The 20516-nt window shown below is 42.2% G+C and overlaps 1 protein-coding gene across 8 annotated transcripts in view; it reads left to right on the top strand.

The window, feature by feature from the left end:
* cdc14ab (cell division cycle 14Ab) overlaps window positions 1–19940 on the top strand; it is a 68256-nt gene extending 48316 nt beyond the window's left edge. The window contains exons 11-16 of one of the 8 annotated variants that reach the window (XR_002953808.2): window positions 2251–2422; window positions 4051–4154; window positions 7595–7642; window positions 10830–10964; window positions 11214–11358; window positions 14943–15067. Coding sequence is in view for 7 of the 8 variants with exons in the window: in XM_024423020.2 (XP_024278788.2) it covers window positions 2251–2422; window positions 4051–4154; window positions 7595–7642; window positions 10830–10964; window positions 14943–15342; window positions 17606–17635 (889 nt within the window). In the remaining variant the exon portion in view is untranslated. The other 7 variants (XM_024423021.2, XM_024423020.2, XM_024423023.2 and 4 more) reach the window with 7 other exon arrangements.
* Window positions 19941–20516: the final 576 nt, after the last annotated feature.

Genomic DNA, 20516 nt, shown 5'->3' with positions numbered 1-20516 from the left:
AGCAGGTTACGTCGGTAGTCCAGTCGTGAAGGATCGGCGGGGTTCTGTGCCCCGTACCGGCAGTAGAAGGGGTCCGGGTATTGTAGCCCAGAAGTGGATGATGGGCCTCTTCAGCTAGCCGGGAGAATGGGCCTAGCATGGGCTAGCTCCAGGCTAATTGGTGCTTGCTTCGGGACAGACGTTAGCCAGGAGTAGTCACTCGTATTGCAGCTAGCTAGCTGTGATGATTCGGTGAAAAGGTCATGAGCTTTCGATAGGAATCCGGGGATATTGAGAGAAAATAGGTCCGGTATGCTCTGGTTTGAGTCGCGTTGTACAAGCTGGCTAGAGCTTTCCGAGCTAAAGGTTAGCCGATGACCGCTAGCAGTGGTTAACTGACTACTAGCTAGTAGCTAGTGAGCTGGCTAGCTTCTGTTGGGGGATTCTGTTTCCGAGGTAAATAAAAATACTTGAGAAAAAAACAGATCCACACCACATTGGGTGAGGCGAGTATTTTGAAGTTGAGGTTTCGAAAAATATAAAAAGATATACATGGGACACGACAAGACGAAGGACAAAGAAGTCTGACTGCTACGCCATCTTGGATGTTTATATAAGCTATTGATCCTCTTGAGGCTAAATTACTCCTCGTGTAGTATGGTAAATTCTATAATTTCAGTGAATCTCACTCTAGTTACAGTGGGGCAAAAATGTATTTAGTCAGCCACCAATTGTGCAAGTTCTCCCACTTAAAAAGATGAGAGAGGCCTGTAATTTTCATCACATCAGTTATTAGAATATCAGGCACATTTTCACATTACGTTTTTCACCTGGGCAGGAGAATTTACAGAGGAGGCAACTTGAATGAACACTGATCGCATTTATTAGAATTTTTACATTTGCAAACAGTGAAAATTATTTTTCATGCCAAGAGAGGTACCAAATCCTGGCAAATGGGTTCTGGAACGAAACAGTCCAAAACTGAAAGGTGGCAGGATCCGTCTCAAATTGAGCACTGTGTTTGAGGTCTTGGCGAGGTAACTTTAGTCAACTCTGCGTTCAACTCAGGATAACTGGTCATATGAAAGTGGCCCACCTTTTAGCCAGGTAAATTCTATGGCAACGAACCCTTCAGAACTAACCTGCTCCGGGGCAGGCTAATTCACAGCTAACTCCACTTACCCTGAATGAAATGACGACTGAGTTAAGGACCAATGAAATCAGATTCCTTCCCTCTTGCAAAGATCAAGACATGAAACCAGAGGTCTCTCCACAATCCCCAAGTCCAGAACAGACTATGGGAGGCGCACAGTACTACATAGAGCCATGACAACATGGAACTGCTTTTAAAATAACAGTTCATGTTCGTTGCCGGTTACGTTTCTGTTCCTTGAAAAATGACATTTATTTTCCGGTTCTCTGTTCTGTTCCCTGAACCGGTTCCAACCGCTGGTTGCAGTGCTCGGGTCTTGTTCCTATTCGGTCATCTGTGAAGCTGAACAGACTCCTGTCCTGGTCCTCCACAGCTTGTATCAGAGTATCTTTAATCATCCCCCTTCCTCATCTCGACTCATCCCTCCGGACTAGCTATCTGTGAATTCCCCTCTGAATTAAATGCTGAATTTTCTGAAATGTTGTAGATTTTGGCAGGGGAGAATCTGACCGCTTCTTTCAAGTTGCTGACTACTCTGTGTGTGTGCATTGTCTGTCCATTTCCTGTTAGACTTTCCCCCATGGAGGAGTGTGTTCCTCCCTTAACACACACACACCAGTAGGATACTTTTGACAGCTTTTCAGGCTTACCCAACAGCCGTTCTGTGGGAAGTGTTTGTCTGCTCAAGTGTTTGTCTTTAAACCAGGAGTTGGAGCCTAGCTGTCTTAAGATGAATGCACAAACTGTAAGTCGCTCTGGATAAGAGTGTCAGCTAAATGACTACAGTGTAAATGTTGTTTGTCCTAATTCTCCAATCTGTCCATGTTCTGGGGTGAACAAAAGGGTAAAGATTAAATGGGGTTCTGTTTCCTCTGCTCCATTCAATCCTTCAACAGCAGCTATGGTCTTATCTCTTGGCATAGTTTCCATCCCAGCACAATGGAATGGTATGAATGGACAAGCTGGTCTGTATCGGTCTCTCTCTGGTCAGGCCACAAGTGACACGGTGTTATAGACTTAAGGTCACATGGTAGGTGAGGATTTCCTAATGCAACCTCTCCATCTTTCCATCTCTCTCCTTCCTTCCCTCTCTCCCTCCCTCTCTCTCTTTGTCTCAGGAGGCAGGCAGCCATGTGGATGCAGGGGGACATGCAGCGTTCGCAGCAGAGGGGTGTGTCTCACCTCATCTCCAGCATGGACGACCTCACCCTCAGACCAACCCACACCTCTATTACCACCAGCAGCCCCACTGGCATCCTCAGGTCCCACAGTACCGACCGCCTTCAAGAGGTCAGCGCCGCCCACAACCCTGCCCTGGGTCCTGTTCATTAGGCACCAAACGGAATAAAACAGGCTGAAACAAAAATGAGAGTTTCTCTTCCGTTTGGTGCCTAATGAACAGGACCCTGACAATGCCCCATTTTCCCTGTCGATGTGATGTACATCTGCATTGTTTCCAGCTAAGAGGCTGCAGATATTCTCCTACCTTTTAGTGTTCTCTCTGTTGATTGGAGAAAATCTGTGATGTCTGCAGTGTATTATTTAGTACATACCTGTAATGGAATGTGTTTAATTTATTAATCAGCAGCATTTCGCAAATTCTGTCCTCGGGACCCCACATTTTTATTTTTGCCTTAACACTACACAATCATCAAAGTTTGACGATTAGTTGATTATTTGAATCAGCTGTGTAGTGCTAGGGCATAAACCAAAACGTGCACTCCTTGGGATCCCGAGGACTTAGTTTGGGAAACCCTGGACTAGAGGATTTATTTTTATAGACAATTGTTCTTATACACAAAACAGTACCGTATTCTGGTCTGTTAACCTCTTTCAGCTAGGGGGCACTATTTTTATGTTTGGAAAAATAACGTTCCCAATGTAAACGGCCTATTTCTCAGGCCCATATGCTAGAATATGCATATAATTGACAGATTAGGATAGAAAACACTCTAAAGCTTCCAAAACTGTCAAAATATTGTCTGTGAGTATAACAGAACTGATATTGCAGGCGAAACCTGAGGAAAATCAAACCAGGTAGTGGCTTCTATTTTGAAAGCTCCATGTTCCATAGCCTCCCTTCGCTCCATTTAAAGGGATATCAACCAGATTCATTTTCCTAATGCTTCCTCAAGGTGTCAACAGTCTTTAGACATAGTTTCAGGCTTTTATTTTGAAAAATGAGCAAGAAAGATAACATCGCGTCGGTGGATAGCTGGGTGTTCGCATGAGTTTTGCTTGTGTAACACAGTGGGGCAGCCACTGACTCTCCCTCTCCTACTGAAAAAGATACAGTGCCGGTTGATATATTATCGATTATATATTTTAAAAACAACCTGAGTATTGATTATAAAAAACTTTGACATGTTTCTGTGGACATTACGGATACTATTTGGAATTTTCGTCTGCGTTGTCGTGACCGCTCGAGCCTGTGGATTTCTGAACATAACGCGCCAAACAAACGGAGGTATTTAGGATATAAAAAATAAGGAACATTTATTGTGTAACTGGGAGTCTCGTGAGTGAAAACATCCGAAGATCATCAAAGGTAAGCGATTCATTTTATTGCTTTTCTGATTTTCGTGACCACGCTACTTTGATGCTAGGTGTTCATAATGTTTTTTCTAGTGATCGATGAACTTACACAAACGCTTGGATTGCTTTCGCTGTAAAGCATATTTTCAAAATCTGACACGACAGGTGGATTAACAAAATGCTAAGCTGTGTTTTGCTATATTGCACTTGTGATTTCATGAATATAAATATTTTTAGTAATATTATTTGAATGTGGCGCTATGCAATTCAGCGGTTGTTGATGACAATTATCCCACTGAAGGGATGGGTAGCGTCAAGATTAATCCAATGTACCGTAGATACTTAGCCACATTATCTTATGTGATCATGTGTTCTCTCCACAGAACGACTACATTGGGGAGAATGGCCTATGCATGACCCAAGGAGATAAATTGCGTGCCTTAAAGGGCCGGCGCCAGCCCAGGTCGGCCACAACAGGAGCTCTAAGGTAAGAGCTGCCTGGGATACTCCAAACTTCCCCTTTAAGATCCTTTCACTTTATTCGTTTCCACCTTTTTGAGATCTCAAGGACTTTTCTCCTTTAGCTGTATAGCTTGTTACGTTTGAACTCTGTCCTCCGTTCTATGGAAAGTAATACATATTTAAGTATTTCAGTTACTCAACCATAATGCCATTACAGCTTCTATGACAGGTTAAAGGTCTATACAGGAGATATCAGATCAGTATACTTCAGGGTTCCCAACTGGCAGCCCGAATTTCCCGTGTGGTTTTATTTGCCCCCCTAAGTTTTCTGAGCAAAAAAATCATAAATACAATTTTCATTGTTGGATATAAAAAAAATGTAAAAACACCAGGAAATCAGGTGATTTTAATTTGGGAAATCTGTTCCGAAGTATTTCCACTAATAATAGAGACACGTGATCATAAACAAATGGAAGCAAGATTTATGTTTTATTCCAATATTATATCTGTTAAGGCTTCTTGCGGTTAATTTGCAGTCTACGAATTATTTGTAATTATGTTCTGGCCACCTGACCATCCGCACAAGAAAAAATTGTCCCGCGGCTGAATCTAGTTGATGATCCCTGGTATATGTCAAGACACTGAGACAAAATGCTGAAGTAAATAGAAATCAAACCAGAAGTATACTGAACTAAAATATAAATGCATCATGCAACAATTTCTATGATTTTACTGAGTTACAGTTCATATAAGGAATTCGGTCAAATGAAATTAATTAATTAGGCCCTAATCGATGGATTTCACATGACTGGTCAGGGGTGCAACCATGGGTGGCCTTAGAGGGCATAGGCCCACCCACTGGGGAGCCAGACCCAGCCAATCAGAATGAGTTTTTCCCCATAAAAGGGCTCTATTACAGACAAATACTCCTCAGCACCCCTGCCCCCCCAACCCCCCTCAGACAATTCCGCAGGTAAAGAAGCTGTATGTGGTTACACGTGGTCTGCGGTTGTGAGACTGGTTGGACAGACTGACAAATTCTCTAAAACGACATCGTAGGCAGCTTAGGGTAGAGAAATTAGCATTCAATTCTCTAGAAACAGCTCTGGTAGATTTTCCTGCAGTCAGCATGCCAAATGTGCGCTCCCTCAAAACTTGAGACATCTGTGGCATTGTGTTGTGTGACGACAACTGCTCATTTTAAAATGGCGTTTTATTGTCCCCATGATTATGCTGTTTAATCAGCTTCTTGATATGCAACACCTGTCAGGTGGAGTGAATATCTAGTCAAAGGAGAAATGCTCACTAACAGGGATGTAAACAAATTTGTGAAAAACTTTTGAGAGAAATAAGATTTTTGTGCACATGGAACATATCTGAGATTTTTTTTCTCCGCTAATGAAACATGGAACCAACTCATTACATGTTGTTTGTATTTTTGTTCAGTGTATTTACACTGGCACGACAAGTTCTGGTTGGCATGGAAACCACCGCCCTGCTGGGTTCAGTGTCAAGGAGGTTTCAAGTTGTATTAGTCGTATGTACAGGAAACGCATGGTATACATCGTCCAACGAAAAGGAATGTTTTGGATTTATCTGTCTTTGTCTAGCGCAGTCTCCTAGCTAGTGAGACAGTCTGTGGCTCTGTGATCTGACTCGGGGCTCTGGTTTCCATGGTTACCTTGCTGAAATAACACAGGCACGGTCCGGCAGGTTATCCAGTATATTGGCTTGGTGTCATGCTGGGCTTTTCTGTTAAATACTTGCTTTGTTTTCTAAACCTCTAAAGTCATTTTTGAGCTTTTCGTTTGAGGTTTTAGTCATGTAGCCTACATGACTCAGTAAAGTGCTTTGAACGCTAGGCTAGTAATCGCTACTTTTCCACTTCCCAGTGCTCTAAGTACATATACAGTGCATTCGGAAAGTATTCAGACCCCTTGACATTTTCTGCATTTTGTTACGTTTCAGCCTTATTCTCAAATGGATTAAATTGTTTTTCCCCCTGATCAATATACACACAATACCCCATAATGACAAAGCAAAAACAGTTTTTTTGAATTGTTTGCAAATGTATTTAAAAAATCAAGAACTAAATTATCATATTAATATAAGTATTCAGACCCTTTACTCAGTACTTTGTTGAAGCAGCTTTGGCAGCGATTACAGCCTCGAGTCCTCTTGGGTATGACGCTACAAGCTTGGCACACCTGTATTTGGGGAGTTTCTCCCATTCTTCTCTGGAAACCTTCTCAAGCTCTGTCAGGTTGGATGGGGAGCGATGCTGCACAGCTATTTTTAGGTCTCTCCAGATATGTTCGATTGGGTTCAAGACCGGGCTCTGGCTGGGCCACTCAAGGACATTCAGAGACTTGTCCCAAAGCTACTCCTGCGTTGACTTGGCTGTGTGCTTAGGGTCGTTGTCCTGTTGGAAGGTGAACCATCGCGCCAGTCTGAGGTCCTGAGCGCTCTGGAGCCGGTTTTCATCAAGGAACTCTCTGTACTTTGTTCCGTTCATCTTTCCCTCGATCCAGACTCTGCCACTGAAAAACATCCCCACAGCATGACACTGCCACCACCATGCTCCAGCGTAGGGATGGTGCCAGGTTTCTTCCAGATGTGACGCTTGGCATTCACGCCAAATAGTTCAATTTTGGTTTCATCACACCAGAGAATCTTGTTTTTTATGGTCTGCGAGTCCTTTAGGTGCCTCTTGGCAAACTTCTAGCGGGCTGTCATGTGCCTTTTACTGAGGAGTGGCTTCCATCTGGCCACTCTACCACATAGGCCTGATTGGTGGAGTGCTGCAGAGATGGTTGTCCATTTGGAAGGTTCTCCCATCTCCACAGAGGAGTTCTGGAGCTCTGTCAGAGTGACCATTGGGTTCTTGGTCACCTCCCTGAACAATGCCCTTTCCCCGTTTGGTCGGGCTGCCAGCTCTAGGAAGAGTCTTGGTGGTTCTAAACTTCTTCCATTTTAGAACGATGGAGGCCACTGTTCTTTGGGATCTTCAATGCTGTAGACATTTTTTGGTACCCTTCCCCAGCTCTATGCCTCAACACAATCCTGTCTAGGTGCTCTACAGACAATTCCTCTGACCTCATGGCTTGGTTTTTGCTCTGACATGCACTGTTTACTGTGGGACATTATATAGACAGGTGTGTGTCTTTACAAATCATGTCCCATCAATTAAATTTAGCACAGGTGGACTCCCATGTTATTTCTGTTTTTATTTTTAATACATTTGCAAACTTTTCAAAAACCTGTTTTCGCTTTGTCATTATGGGGTATTGTGTATAGGTTGATGAGGAAAATGTTTTATTTAATCCATTTGAGAATAAAGCTGTAACGTAACAAAATGTGGAAGAAGTCAAGGGGTCTGAATCCTTTCCGAATTCACTGGAAATGTGCAAACATTCTGTCTCTGGAAGTGAAACCTCATTTATCTTTCTTGCTCTTTTTTTTCAGACTTGAAGACATGAAAATGCACACCAGGTCACCGTCCCAACCTTTTAGGTACCTTTACAATAGTGTTGACTATGTGGTTTGTCTAAGTGGAAGGGGTGTATCCTAGCTATCACAAAACAGTCTCCTCAATATGTGGCATCGACACCTCTCTCGAGTCTCAACGCATATCTCGGCACACACAATGTCCCTCACACATGCTACCATGGCTGTCTATATTTAATTCAATTCGGTGCAAAGTATAGCTCAACTCAAGCTGTAACTAGGCTACCTGCAGCAAAGTGCTGGATGGTCAGAGGTAGAGGAGAAGAGGCGACTTGGGAGTGTGAAGAGGGATGGAAATGGAACTCCCTCTTTTGTGTTAAAGTACAGCCCTTAATTAATTTTCCTCAAAGAGGAGCGAGAGAAGAGCCTCTACACAGCTCTCCGTCCTCCCACTCCTTTAGCCTTGGTTCTTTCACCTATTCAAAGGTTAGCGTGTAGGTGTGTTTGTTGTGTGTTTGTTTGTGTGTCTGTGTAACAGTATAACTTTAGACCGTCCCCTCTCCCATACCCGGGCGCGAACCAGGGACCCTCTGCACACATCAACAACAGTCACCCACGAAGCATCGTTACCCATCACTCCGCAAAAGCCGCGGCCCTTGCAGAGCAAGGGGAACTACTACTTCAAGGTCTCAGAGCAAGTGACGTCACTGATTGAAACGCTATTTAGCGCGCACCGCTAACTAAGCTAGCCGTTTCACATCCGTTACATCTGTATGTGTGTATCTCTGCGTGTCTGTCTGGGTGACAGCATGTGTGACTGTGTGTGTTGTCTGCGTACGTGTGTGTGTGTGTGTTAGAGGTCGACCAATTATGATTTTTCAACACCGGTTATTGGAGGACCAAAAAAGCCGATACCGATTAATCAGACGATTTATTTAGTTGTAATAATGAAAATGACAACAATACTGAATGAACACTTATTTTAACCTAATATAATACATCAATAAAAATCCATTTAGCCTCAAATAAATAATGAAACATGTTCAGTTGTGTTTAAATAATGCAAAAACAAGTGTTGGAGAAGTAAAAGTGCAATATGTGCCATGTAAAAAAAGCTAACGTTTGAGTTCCTTGCTCAGAACATGAGAACATATGAAAGTTGGTGGTTCCTTTTAACATGAGACTTCAATATTCCAAGGTAAGAGGTTTTAGGTTGTAGTTAATATAGTATTTATAGGGCTATTTCTCTCTATACCATTTGTATTTCATATACCTTTGACTATTTGATGTTCTTATAGGCACTTTAGTATTGCCAGTGTAACAGTATAGCTTCCGTCCCTCTCCTCGCCCCTACCTGGGCTCGAGCCAGGAACACATCGACAACAGCCACACTCGAAGCAGCGTTACCCATCGCTCCACAAAAGCCGCAGCCCTTGCAAAGCAAGGGGAATAACTACTGCAAGTCTCAGAGCGAGTGACGTTTGAAACGCTATTAGCTCACATCCCGCTAACTAGCTAGCCATTTCACATCGGTTACACCAGCCATTAGGCTGATAGGCTTGAAGTCATAAACAGCACGGTGCTTGTGAAGAGGTGCTGGCAAAATGCACAAAAGTGCTGTTTGAATGAATTCTTACGAGCCTGCTGCTGCCTACCATCGCTCAGTCAGACTGCTCTATCAAATATCAAATCATAGACTTAATTATAACATAATAACACAGAAATACGAGCCTTTGGTCATTAATATGGTCGAATCCGGAAACTATCATTTTGAAAACAAAACTTTTATTATTTCAGTGAAATACGGAACCGTTCTGTATTTTATCTAACGGGTGGCATCCCGAAGTCTAAATATTCTTGTTACATTGTACAACCTTCAATGTTATGTCATAATTACGTAAAATTCTGGCACATTAGTTCGCAATGAGCCAGGCTGGCCAAACTGTTGCATATACCCTGACTCTGTGTGCAATGAACGCAAGAGAAGTGACACAATTTCACCTGGTTAATATTGCCTGCTAACCTGGACTTCTTTTAGCTAAATATGCAGGTTTAAATATATATATATCTGTGTATTGATTTTAAGAAAGGTATTGGTGTTTATGGTTAGGTACAGTCGTGGAACGATTGTGCTTTTTTTGAAAATGCGCTTTTGTTAAATCATCCCCCAGCGTTGCATCGATTATATGCAACTCAGGACACGCTAGATAAACTAGTAATATCATCAACCATGTGTAGTTAACTAGTAATTATGATTGATTGATTGTTTTTTATAAGATAAGTTATTGCTAGCTAGCAACTTACCTTGACTTCTACTGCATTCGCTTAACAGGCAGGCTTCTCGTGGAGTGCAATGAGAGGCAGGTGGTTGGAGTGTTGGACTAGTTAACCGTAAGGTTGCAAGATTGAATCACAGAGCTGACGTTCTGCCCCTGAACAAGGCAGTTAATCCACCGTTCCTAAGCCATCATTGAAAATAAGAATGTGTTCTTAACTGACTTGCCTAGTTAAATAAAGGTGTAAACATTTTTTTTTGCCAAAATCCGCATCCAAAAATACCGATTTCCGATTGTTATGAAAACTTGAAATCGGCCCTAATTAATCGGCCATTCCGATTAATCGGTCGACCTCTAGTGTGTGTCACTGAAAGAGGCCGAGGCTACTCAGACTAGCACAGTCTCCTCTAATTGCTGTACCGTCCTGAATGACGTTGGAAGTTTTTCAGCCCAGTACTGACAGACAGATCACAGACATCCACAAGCAGCGGACAGACTGCTTTAATAAAGGAACTGGGAGTGATGCCTCTTACCTCTTTTCTGTCTCTTATTATCTCTCTCCCTCATTCATTCACAGATCTATAATACTGGCGTATTATACGAGAGTAAATATTAAATGGTTATGCTTTGATAAATCCTTACCTAATCAGTAGTCCTTCAGGTACTGTTCTGTAGTCTGTGGTTACAGGGTAGAACTTTCACTGGGTGTCATCAAAGTCTTGCCCACTCTTTTGTTTGTTTCTGACTATGGGATTTGTGCTGTACGTCATTTATGTCTTTAAGGAGTGTAAACTATCCAATTAGCATGTCCGACTAAATGTTTTATGTGTGTCTAGTAGTAGAGATTGTGTGTTGGCAAAAGCTCTTGTGTTAACAGCTCTTACTATTATTTCACCTCACACTATGTATATCCAATTATTCTTCCTTTCCTTTCCTTCTATCTGTCTCCCTCTCTCTTCCCTCTTTCTCTCTCCCAGTAGGATGAACCTTGGAGTGGGCACTCAGGGTACCATCTCCCCACTCAAGTCTTCCAAAGTCCCATCATCCTCTGCTTCCGCCACGGCCAAGAGAATCAGCCGCAGCTCCTCCTCCTCGGCATCCAACCTCAAGAGGTGAGCCCCCCCCCGACACGTCTTACCCTTTACTCTTCTTTTATCTACTCACTATTTCTTTTTTTATTTCATTCTTCCCCCTCTCCTCCCATTTCTTCCTCCCTTTTCTTTCTGTTTCACACTGCGCAGCCTCCCATCCCTCCATTTATCCACTTACCCTTTCTCTTGTCTCCTATAGATTTGTATTTTACTCCTTTAACATTTCTCTTTCCCTCTCTTTCCTGTCCTGTCCTTTTTTGGCTGTCTCAGTCCCCTGGTTGTGTTTCTGCCTGTCTGTGACTACCCCATGTCCTGAGTGCAAGTGGAAGGATAAGCAGGGCAGGAGAGGGAACACGTGTGCAGTGTGTCTCAGTGACCAGACCGATTCACAGAGAGGGTTGATGCTCTGCAGGCTGTGAGCATTCTCAACAGACTAAATCTAAATCCCCCGCATTCTGTACCACTAGAGACAGGGACTAGCACATAACACAACACAGAAATATGCCACAACAATCTCTCCTCTGGAGGAGCGGTACCAGACCTACTGTACTTTGTGTTCTTTTCAGGATTTGTTATTGTCTTTTTCTATTCTACCAAATTATTCAACAGCGAATGTGTAGGTAGGTAGCCATGGCAATATAGATTGGCTGAATCAATCTGCTATTACTGTCCGACTCAATCCACTATTGTAGACTGCTTGCCGTCAGTGTAAATCGGTTGTGTGTAATTTGGCTGATCCCATTTAGTCGACTGGTCGATTGTTTGATCGATAGGGTTTGTCGAGCAGTTAAGAAGGAAATAAAGATGTTTAACGCCAAGTCTTGATTGACGCCTGTCTCAGTAGACTAATCCATTGCAGAAGTGGCACACCAGTATCACCAGTAGTATATTTAACGTTAATTCCCATCATTTCTAACCTACAATGTCTGTTTGGTTACCGTCATTTCTGTTAACGCATTACATATATTATTACAGTCTTATTGTTTTCATTGTAGGAGTGGACACATTGTTTGCAGAGAGCACAATCTAGGCTACACTTGTGAGAAACGAGTTTTGGTTTATTTAATTCCATTTATGAGTTGTCAATTTATTCATTTTGTTTTGTTTTTGGAGTGCTCCTGTCAACATTGAGTAAGGACATGCACCTGATTACACACAGAAGTAGGACGAGTCTACCTGGCCTGCGCGCAAAAGTAGTCTTATAAATGTTCCCATTTGGGGATCTGATATTTCTGATTGTCTTAACTCACCACCACTAATGAGCTGTGGATCTTCTCAGTTATTTTTTCATCACTTCAAACAACAAGTAAAGAAAGTCTGTTTTTACATCTATTGAGAATCACAATAGTTCCTCAATGTAGCCTATTTGAACAATCTTTCCAGCTCTCTCCCTTTCAGTAACCACCACTTGGTGTGAATTGGGGAAAAAATGTCATGCTCTGATCCGGTAGAAACGTTATAAAATAGGCCTACCTGGTTACTTGTTATCCCTTGCACAAATACAGCTGTGTTTGTCCAGAACTCACTGGCCAGGAAACTCTGAGGGTCCAGAATATCTTATACAATGTTGCAAGATCGTTAGTGCAAGCTTTGGGCTGAACCAAGTTGATAGTTGATACAATGTTTCAAGTTCCTTGCAGACAGGCCATGCATAGCCTTTTCTACCTGCACGATGCAATGTTTTTATTTGTTGCCTTTATGTCAGCTATTTTTACATAGTTCGAAATGGCAATACTTTTAGATTTGTATAATTTTCATTTCGATATAATTTTTATTAATCACATGACAACGATTTTGAGATGTGAAGACTTTATTATAAAATAAATGAAAGTAACTGGCACGCAGATTAGTAGAAATGTTAAGATAAATTGGCACTCCGAATGGAAAAGGTTGCTGACCCCTGGTGTAACCTGCAACTTCAGGAGCTTATGAATCTGAGAAGGCCAGCAGCGGGAGGTGGTGGTTCGGGAACAGGTTTTTTTCTTCTGGTTAGGCTGTCTTGATCTCGGAATCCCTCTTGTGTCATTTGTCTTAATTATTTAATCACAGTGCGAGCTGACAAGCTGAGTATCTTACATATAGTTGATTTTATTTAAACACATACAGTGTGTCTATACAGTGGGGCAAAAAAGTATTTAGTCAGCCACCAATTGTGCAAGTTCTCCCACTTAAAAAGATGAGAGAGGCCTGTAATTTTCATCATAGGTACACTTCAACTATGACAGACAAAATGAGGGGGAAAAAATCCAGAAAATCACGTTGTAGGATTTTTTATGAATTTATTTGCAAATTATGGTGGAAAATAAGTATTTGGTCACCTACAAACAAGCAAGATTTCTGGCTCTCACAGACCTGTAACTTCTTATTTAAGAGGCTCCTCTGTCCTCCACTCGTTACCTGTATTAATGGCACCTGTTTGAACTTGTTATCAGTATAAAAGACACCTGTCCACAACCTGAAACAGTCACACTCCAAACTCCACTATGGCCAAGACCAAAGAGCTGTCAAAGGACACCAGAAACAAAATTGTAGACCTGCACCAGGCCGGGAAGACTGAATCTGCAATAGGTAAGCAGCTTGGTTTGAAGAAATCAACTGTGGGAGCAATTATTAGGAAATGGAAGACATACAAGACCACTGATAATCTCCCTCGATCTGGGGCTCCACGGAAGATCTCACCCTGTGGGGTCAAAATGATCACAAGAACGGTGAGCAAAAATCCCAGAACCACACGGGGGCACCTAGTGAATGACCTGCAGAGAGCTGGGACCAAAGTAACAAAGCCTACCATCAGTAACACACTATGCCGCCAGGGACCCAAATCCTGCAGTGCCAGACGTGTCCCCCTGCTTAATAAGCCAGTACATGTCCAGGCCCGTCTGAAGTTCGCTAGAGAGCATTTGGATGATCCAGAAGAAGATTGGGAGAATGTCACATGGTCAGATGAAACCAAAATATAACTTTTTGGTAAAAACTCAACTCGTCGTGTTTGGAGGACAAAGAATACTGAGTTGCATCCAAAGAACACCATATCTACTGTGAAGCATGGGGGTGGAAACATCATGCTTTGGGGCTGTTTTACTGCAAAGGGACCAGGACGACTGATCCGTGTAAAGGAAAGAATGAATGGGGCCATGTATCGTGAGATTTTGAGTGAAAACCTCCTTCCATCAGCAAGGGCATTGAAGATGAAACGTGGCTGCGTCTTTCAGCATGACAATGATCCCAAACACACCGCCCAGGCAACGAAGGAGTGGCTTCGTAAGAAGCATTTCAAGGTCCTGGAGTGGCCTAGCCAGTCTCCAGATCTCAACCCCATAGAAAATCTTTGGAGGGAGTTAAAAGTCCGTGTTGCCCAGCAACAGCCTCAAAACATCACTGCTCTAGAGGAGATCTGCATGGAGTAATGGGCCAAAATACCAGCAACAGTGTGTGAAAACCTTGTGAAGACTTACAGAAAACGTTTGACCTCTGTCATTGCCAACAAAGGGTATATAACAAAGTATTGAGATAAACTTTTGTTATTGACCAAATACTTATTTTCCACCATCATTTGCAAACAAATTCATTAAAAATCCTATAATGTGATTTTCTGGATTTTTTTTCCTCATTTTGTCTGTCATAGTTGAAGTGTACCTATGATGAAAATTACAGGCCTCTCTCATCTTTTTAAGTGGGAGAACTTGCACAATTGTTGGCTGACTAAATACTTTTTTGCCCCACTGTAAATGGGGAAAAACGTTTAAAAATTTTGTCGATTGGTCGAAAGAACAGATGGCACTTGGTCGACCAAGATTTTGTTTTAGTTTGTGACAGCCCCAGTGAAAATATAGTAAATCAGTCCGCTATTAGATCCACAGTACCAGTCCACAGTAGGCAGTCGTCCTCTCCTGAGCCTGTGAAAGAAGTTAGTCCTCTTGTCATTGTGTTTGTTTGGTGTTTGGGATGTGTCCTGTGTATTTATGTCCCCTTCCCCGCTCCCATCTACCTTTCCCTCAGCTCCTTCATTAACTGCAGGCTAGCCAGCTCCTTAGGCAACCTGTACGCAGCTGACAGCAGCGAGGGCAATAGGAAGCTGCCGTACACGCCCTCTTCATCACACTCTTCCTCCTCTCCTCCCTCCATCGTCACCACCCCCATCCCTCCGTCGGGCTGGGCCGCCTCCGTTCACTGCTACGTGGCTAATGGCGTGCACGGCGCCAATTACCACCACCATGAGGTCAACAACAATCAGTATAACTCGTCCCCTACAGGGGTGTTCAGCCCCGCAGGGGCCCCCCAACATGCTGCAGGCAGGCTGGGCCCCGGGCCTGATAAGTACAGCCCATTCAGACCCCAGCAGGAGGGCTACTCTGGGCTCAGCGGACCCTCCGGCCGCTACCTCAGCCGCTCCATCCCCGTAAGTGTGTGCCCCGCCCCCAAAAATACTCCAACATCACCATCTTTTTGGTATTTCTACACTCTTACCCTTATTTTGAACTGTCATATTTCCTCTCTGCACTTCTGTCAAACACGAGTGTCTTCCCTTTTTGTGTCGATGTTGTCTATTTATAATCGTAGCCAGTCGAAATTTTTGTCCTATCCCTGCTGCTGCTAAGGGCTCTCCACTGTGTGTCTAACTCTCTGGCGGCTCCACTGAACTCCTTTGTTCCTTGTCTGTTGTCTGCATGGTGCTGAAACAGGACCTGCGATGGCCTTGTTCCAGTCTAAATGCCTACTTCATACACACTAACCATGGCTATTCGGCCATTTCCCACTAGATATCCGTCTCCAGTTAAAACCATTTACTGGCACATTTGGGCAGAAGTCTAATTAGTGTTATGAACGATGGTGCTTCTTCAAATGTGTGTTGGTGGAGAGTTATTTTGCGGCTCTGTTCTTCCTAGGCTGTTTACTGTATTCACCTCTATTGAGTGGATCCTAGCATCACATACCAATTAAAAATAATAAAACTCACCAACAGAATGAACACTAAACTGAAAATGTGCTTTAACTACTAACCAGGTGGATTCTGGGTAAACAAAGGTTTATTCGACACTGTGGCCTCATTGGCTGATGTGCGAGGTCATTTCATTGGGTGATTGGCTAGATTTCAGAGTGATTCATTTTAGTTTCTGGGTTTGGCTTTAACATAAGTACATCTAATATCTGAGCCATCTAACAACACTTGAAACATAAGAAATGAAATATAGACTAGTGTGTTCTATAGATGCAAAGGAAGACCGATCACACCATAATCCCCCCCAATTTTTTCATCTTTGTCCATCCTGACTTTTATGCTTTTTTTCCATTCGACGCTGGCCAACCGAAGGCCTTTGTGTACATCATTTTCAATGTAAACTTTTTTTCCCCCAAAGATGCACTTTTTGTAACCATTATTATTAAATCTAGACTATGTGGATAAGAATGTGCTAAATTAAAAACTGTACGTTTTTAGGCTGGCAGTCCGGTGCTGCTCTCTGCTATTACAAGAATTTGACACGCTCAGCCATACTGTAGCGCTCACTCATTCCCTGAGAGGCCAGCCCAGTAATCCTCTTCCTTTATAATGAATATTTGGAGGCCTTTCATAGGCCCCGACCACGAGGGGGACTTTCATAGGCCCCGACCACGAAGGCCAGACATCTAAGGCTAATTCCCAGAACTTCCCACACTTGATTCCGCTCAGAGTAGACGGACTCTGGTTAAAAACGTATAAGGTTGGTGCAGTATCGCTGTCTTTAGATTACACCGGGTGAGCTGACGTTACTTCTCATTCTACACCACTGGTAGCATTTTGGTGATATAGGAATGATGCTTTGTGCCAACATTCTCACTACTGTTTCTCAGGCAACCTAGAGTGTTGCACCATTGTCATTCATTTAGCATTGGAGGAGGGACAGACTCAAAAGCTGCTACCCTTGCACAGATATCAAGTTAATTCACGTTTGTTCGCTATCACCGTGCCTACTAAATAAATAGTGTAGATGAAATCGCATCATCTTCCAATCTACTCCCCTAACCCTTCCTAGGTGATAGTGGCACACCATTCTGGCAGCCACAGGCCCACAAACCGTGTGAATAGGGGGAACCGGTGATGTGACGGATAGTGAGTGTTTATGGCAGAGGGAGTGGTTGACAATGGGGATTATTGGATGACTATCTGTTATGAATGTCTCAGCTGTCCTCTCGTCTCTTTGTTTTGCCAGTCAGTGGAGTTGTGGCTTCATCAGAATAACATAAGCTTTTTCCTTCTCTCATTTGCTCCCTTCTTGCAACATGCATCCTACCCCCATATGTGTGTCAGTCCTGCTAATTCCTTCAATAGCTGCATACACACAGAGACACCCTGTCTGTCTTGTCCACCATAAATGTATTCATTAGTTCAGGAAAATACATTTGGCATTTTAAGGATTGTCTATTTGAATGGCTTTTCTGGACCTTTGCAACCAACAGTTCTATTGTACCCTGTTAGAATATAACATTTCATGCAGACTTGTTATATAACAACCTTCTCCCTGCATGTTCTTTGTCTGCCGTCAACACTTTGAAAACAATTACATGCAGCAATTTGCTTTTACATTTACCATGGATTCATAGGTTGTGTTATGATGCCCTGTGATTCACGTTCATTATACTCAACGTCATATTGTGTCTCTGTCTCCCCTCTCCACCTCTTGCAGTCCCTTCAATCTGAATATGTTCAGTACTAAAGCTGCGGTTCTGCGTTGACCAAGACCGGACAGCCATCGTGACGACTGAACTGGGCGCGATGGAGTCTCCCACCCCTCTCCATCTCCCCCTTCTTCCCTGCTTTCTCCCACATACTGAAAAGGGAAATGAATTAACCAGGAGGCGCTATAGAACGTATTACATTTATTCTTCTTTCTTGGCATCTGGACGGCTGTGATCTTTGGGGGCAGGCACATAGACAGCCACAAACTCACAAGGGCTTATGGAACTTTGAGTTTTGAGCTTCTTCTGTCAGCTTCAGACGGCCTCGATCCACCTTAACTGAAGTCACTGTTTGTATAATGCTAACAAAGGGAGATTACCCGGCTGTAGTTAGGCTTGGCCATGCTGTAACTATGTGAGTGCTCTGTCTCTTTAAAGCTGAGATATGGCCATATACTGTAGACTGGAGGTTCTCTGCTTCCCTGCATCACAGATTTCCGTTTTTATTTATGTGTACATGTGCTATACAAAATGACTGTGTACACAACACATAACATGTACTGAAAAAATAGGATATTTTTAGATGAGGATTTTATACATGAAACATGACAATTGTGTTGCCTGGATAAAGAAATATGTTTATATTTACAAGTGGGTTAGCAAACATGTTTTGGTTTATCGCAATTCTATTTTTGTCTGAGTGTTACTACTTCACTAACAACATCCAAATATGCGAGGGGTTTATGGAGAGGTTCCTTATCAGCAATGTATTGGCAGCACAGGACCAGGCTCAGGGTGATGTGCTCTTGCAATTATGATTCTGTTTTGTGTGTGAGAATGTAGACCACGTGCACATGCACGCTAATGTATGTACCATAGACTGTATAAAAACCTGTACGTACGTACTTACCTATGTGAGCGTGTGTGGATGAATGAGACTGCATAGTGAGTGTGTCTAGAAATCATGTGTGTGCAGTCCTCTGCCCATGGAGTGAAAGGGTCTCTAGAGAGAAGAGAATGACGTATAGGGAAGAGATGAGTGTTGTCTCCTCTTCACTATTTTAAATTGTTTTAAATCGATTCAATGAACTGGTGGGATTTGGTAACCCCCAATTGGAACTAATTCATGCTTAATGTTCTCCTCTGTCGCAAGCCTACGTCACTCCTTTGAATGATTTGCATCTCAATGGGACTCACATGGTCAAGTAAAGGATAAATACAGAATATTATCACCAAAAAGGATGTAGCTAATTTCATAAACCCTCACAGGTCAATGATTTGACAACTAAAGTCATACCAATAACCAGACTAGGTTATTGTGACTAGGTATGTTGAGCATGATGAACAGTGGTCATTAGTAGAGAAAATGTATTGTGTTGTTGGACCAACACCACCCACAACATAAGCCTCAGTCCCTGCAGTATACCATACACCAGGCAGCTTAGCAATCCCCTCCACAGACACAAGATCCCACTGCAATAATGCTCTTTGAAAGGAAAAGGAGCACATTTTCAGTGTTATTCGACAAGCTGTGGATTATGGAACTTGATTTGTGGCAGCCTATTTTTAACACATATCTACTGTAGAACCAGTTATGTTAGTTGTGTTATCGTCAGGGCACAATGATAACAGATGTTTGTCACTATTACTGAAATATTTCCCTGTTTTTGTCGAGAATGTAAAAACAACGCAGAAACTTTTCCTGCGTATTACGATTCTTTCAGACTGTAGAAGGAGATAAAAACATTTCCGCTTTGCAGGTAGAGGTTCCTAAAAAAAATGGAAAAGCACAACTGTCCCCCAAAATACCGTCTTTAAAATCTCATGCTGGATGTCATTGTGTGTACAATGCAGCAGTCATTATCAAAGCTTGTTTTTTACCAATGAATATGACCTACTGTGGCGCGACTAACTCATCCATTTTCTGTTGGACCTTATAAGAGTCCGTATATGCTTTTTACTTTTTAAACTTTTGTTGAATTTCAAAGTTGATTTAAATAAATGTGTACCGAAGCATCTGTTCATGGCTGCAAGAATTGTATTTTGTTAGTGCTCTGTACATTCCTGGCAGTGAAATGTGTTTCTTTGTTTCGAGATGGGAGAATCTTAATAATGCAGGTATTCTACCTCCTTGAAATGTACAATTTATAGCGATAAAATTCGTACTTGAATTTATTTTTCAAGCAGTATGTAAAGAAAATCTATAACTGTAGATTAGTATTTTTGCTTTTCATTTTCATACAGTAAGAATAGTACAATGTCTACTGTACTACATGTGTATATTTTACAGGGAACAGAGGTTGCTGAAGGAAGTACCACAATTAAAAAATATACTTTTCAAGATTCTTGCCTCTGTAAATGATTTTTTCTTGCTCCTACTGTCTCTTTAGAACTCTTGCCATCTTGACAGATAAGAATTAACATTTTTATTATAGCAAAGGAAGGAACACAAGCTCTGACTGATTCTGGTTGTCTTGGTTTGACAGCTGTTCTATCCTTTCAGCTGTCAAAAAGGTTAAATGCTTTATTTGAAAACGCTAACTGAAAATAGCATCTCTTTTATAAATAGCATATTTATTTCCAATGACAACAACTAAGGCACATCAACTCAGAGCCTCCTATTGCAATAAAGGCTCTGCATCAACTCTGTTAAGCTAGGTTGTTAACCTACATTTCTTATCTTGAAAGAGATTTTAAACAGCCACAGACAATCGTTATCATGAAAGTCGATTACCAAATACCTTTGTATAATACTCCACAAAGATGCACTTGAAATAATTTATTTTTATTTTTAATAGTAACTATGTTTGCCATACTGCGAAGTCAATCGAAACCGAAAGGGACAATTAGTCTCTTCTGGTGCATGAATAAACTCAGCAAAAAAAGAAATGTCCTCTCGTTGTCAACTGCATTTATTTT

Source organism: Oncorhynchus tshawytscha, linkage group LG06 (genome assembly GCF_018296145.1).
Source record: "Oncorhynchus tshawytscha isolate Ot180627B linkage group LG06, Otsh_v2.0, whole genome shotgun sequence".
NCBI classification, from domain to species: domain Eukaryota; kingdom Metazoa; phylum Chordata; class Actinopteri; order Salmoniformes; family Salmonidae; genus Oncorhynchus; species Oncorhynchus tshawytscha.
The sequence above is the reverse complement of the archived record's forward strand: the minus strand, read 5'-3'. Positions and strand labels throughout refer to the sequence as shown.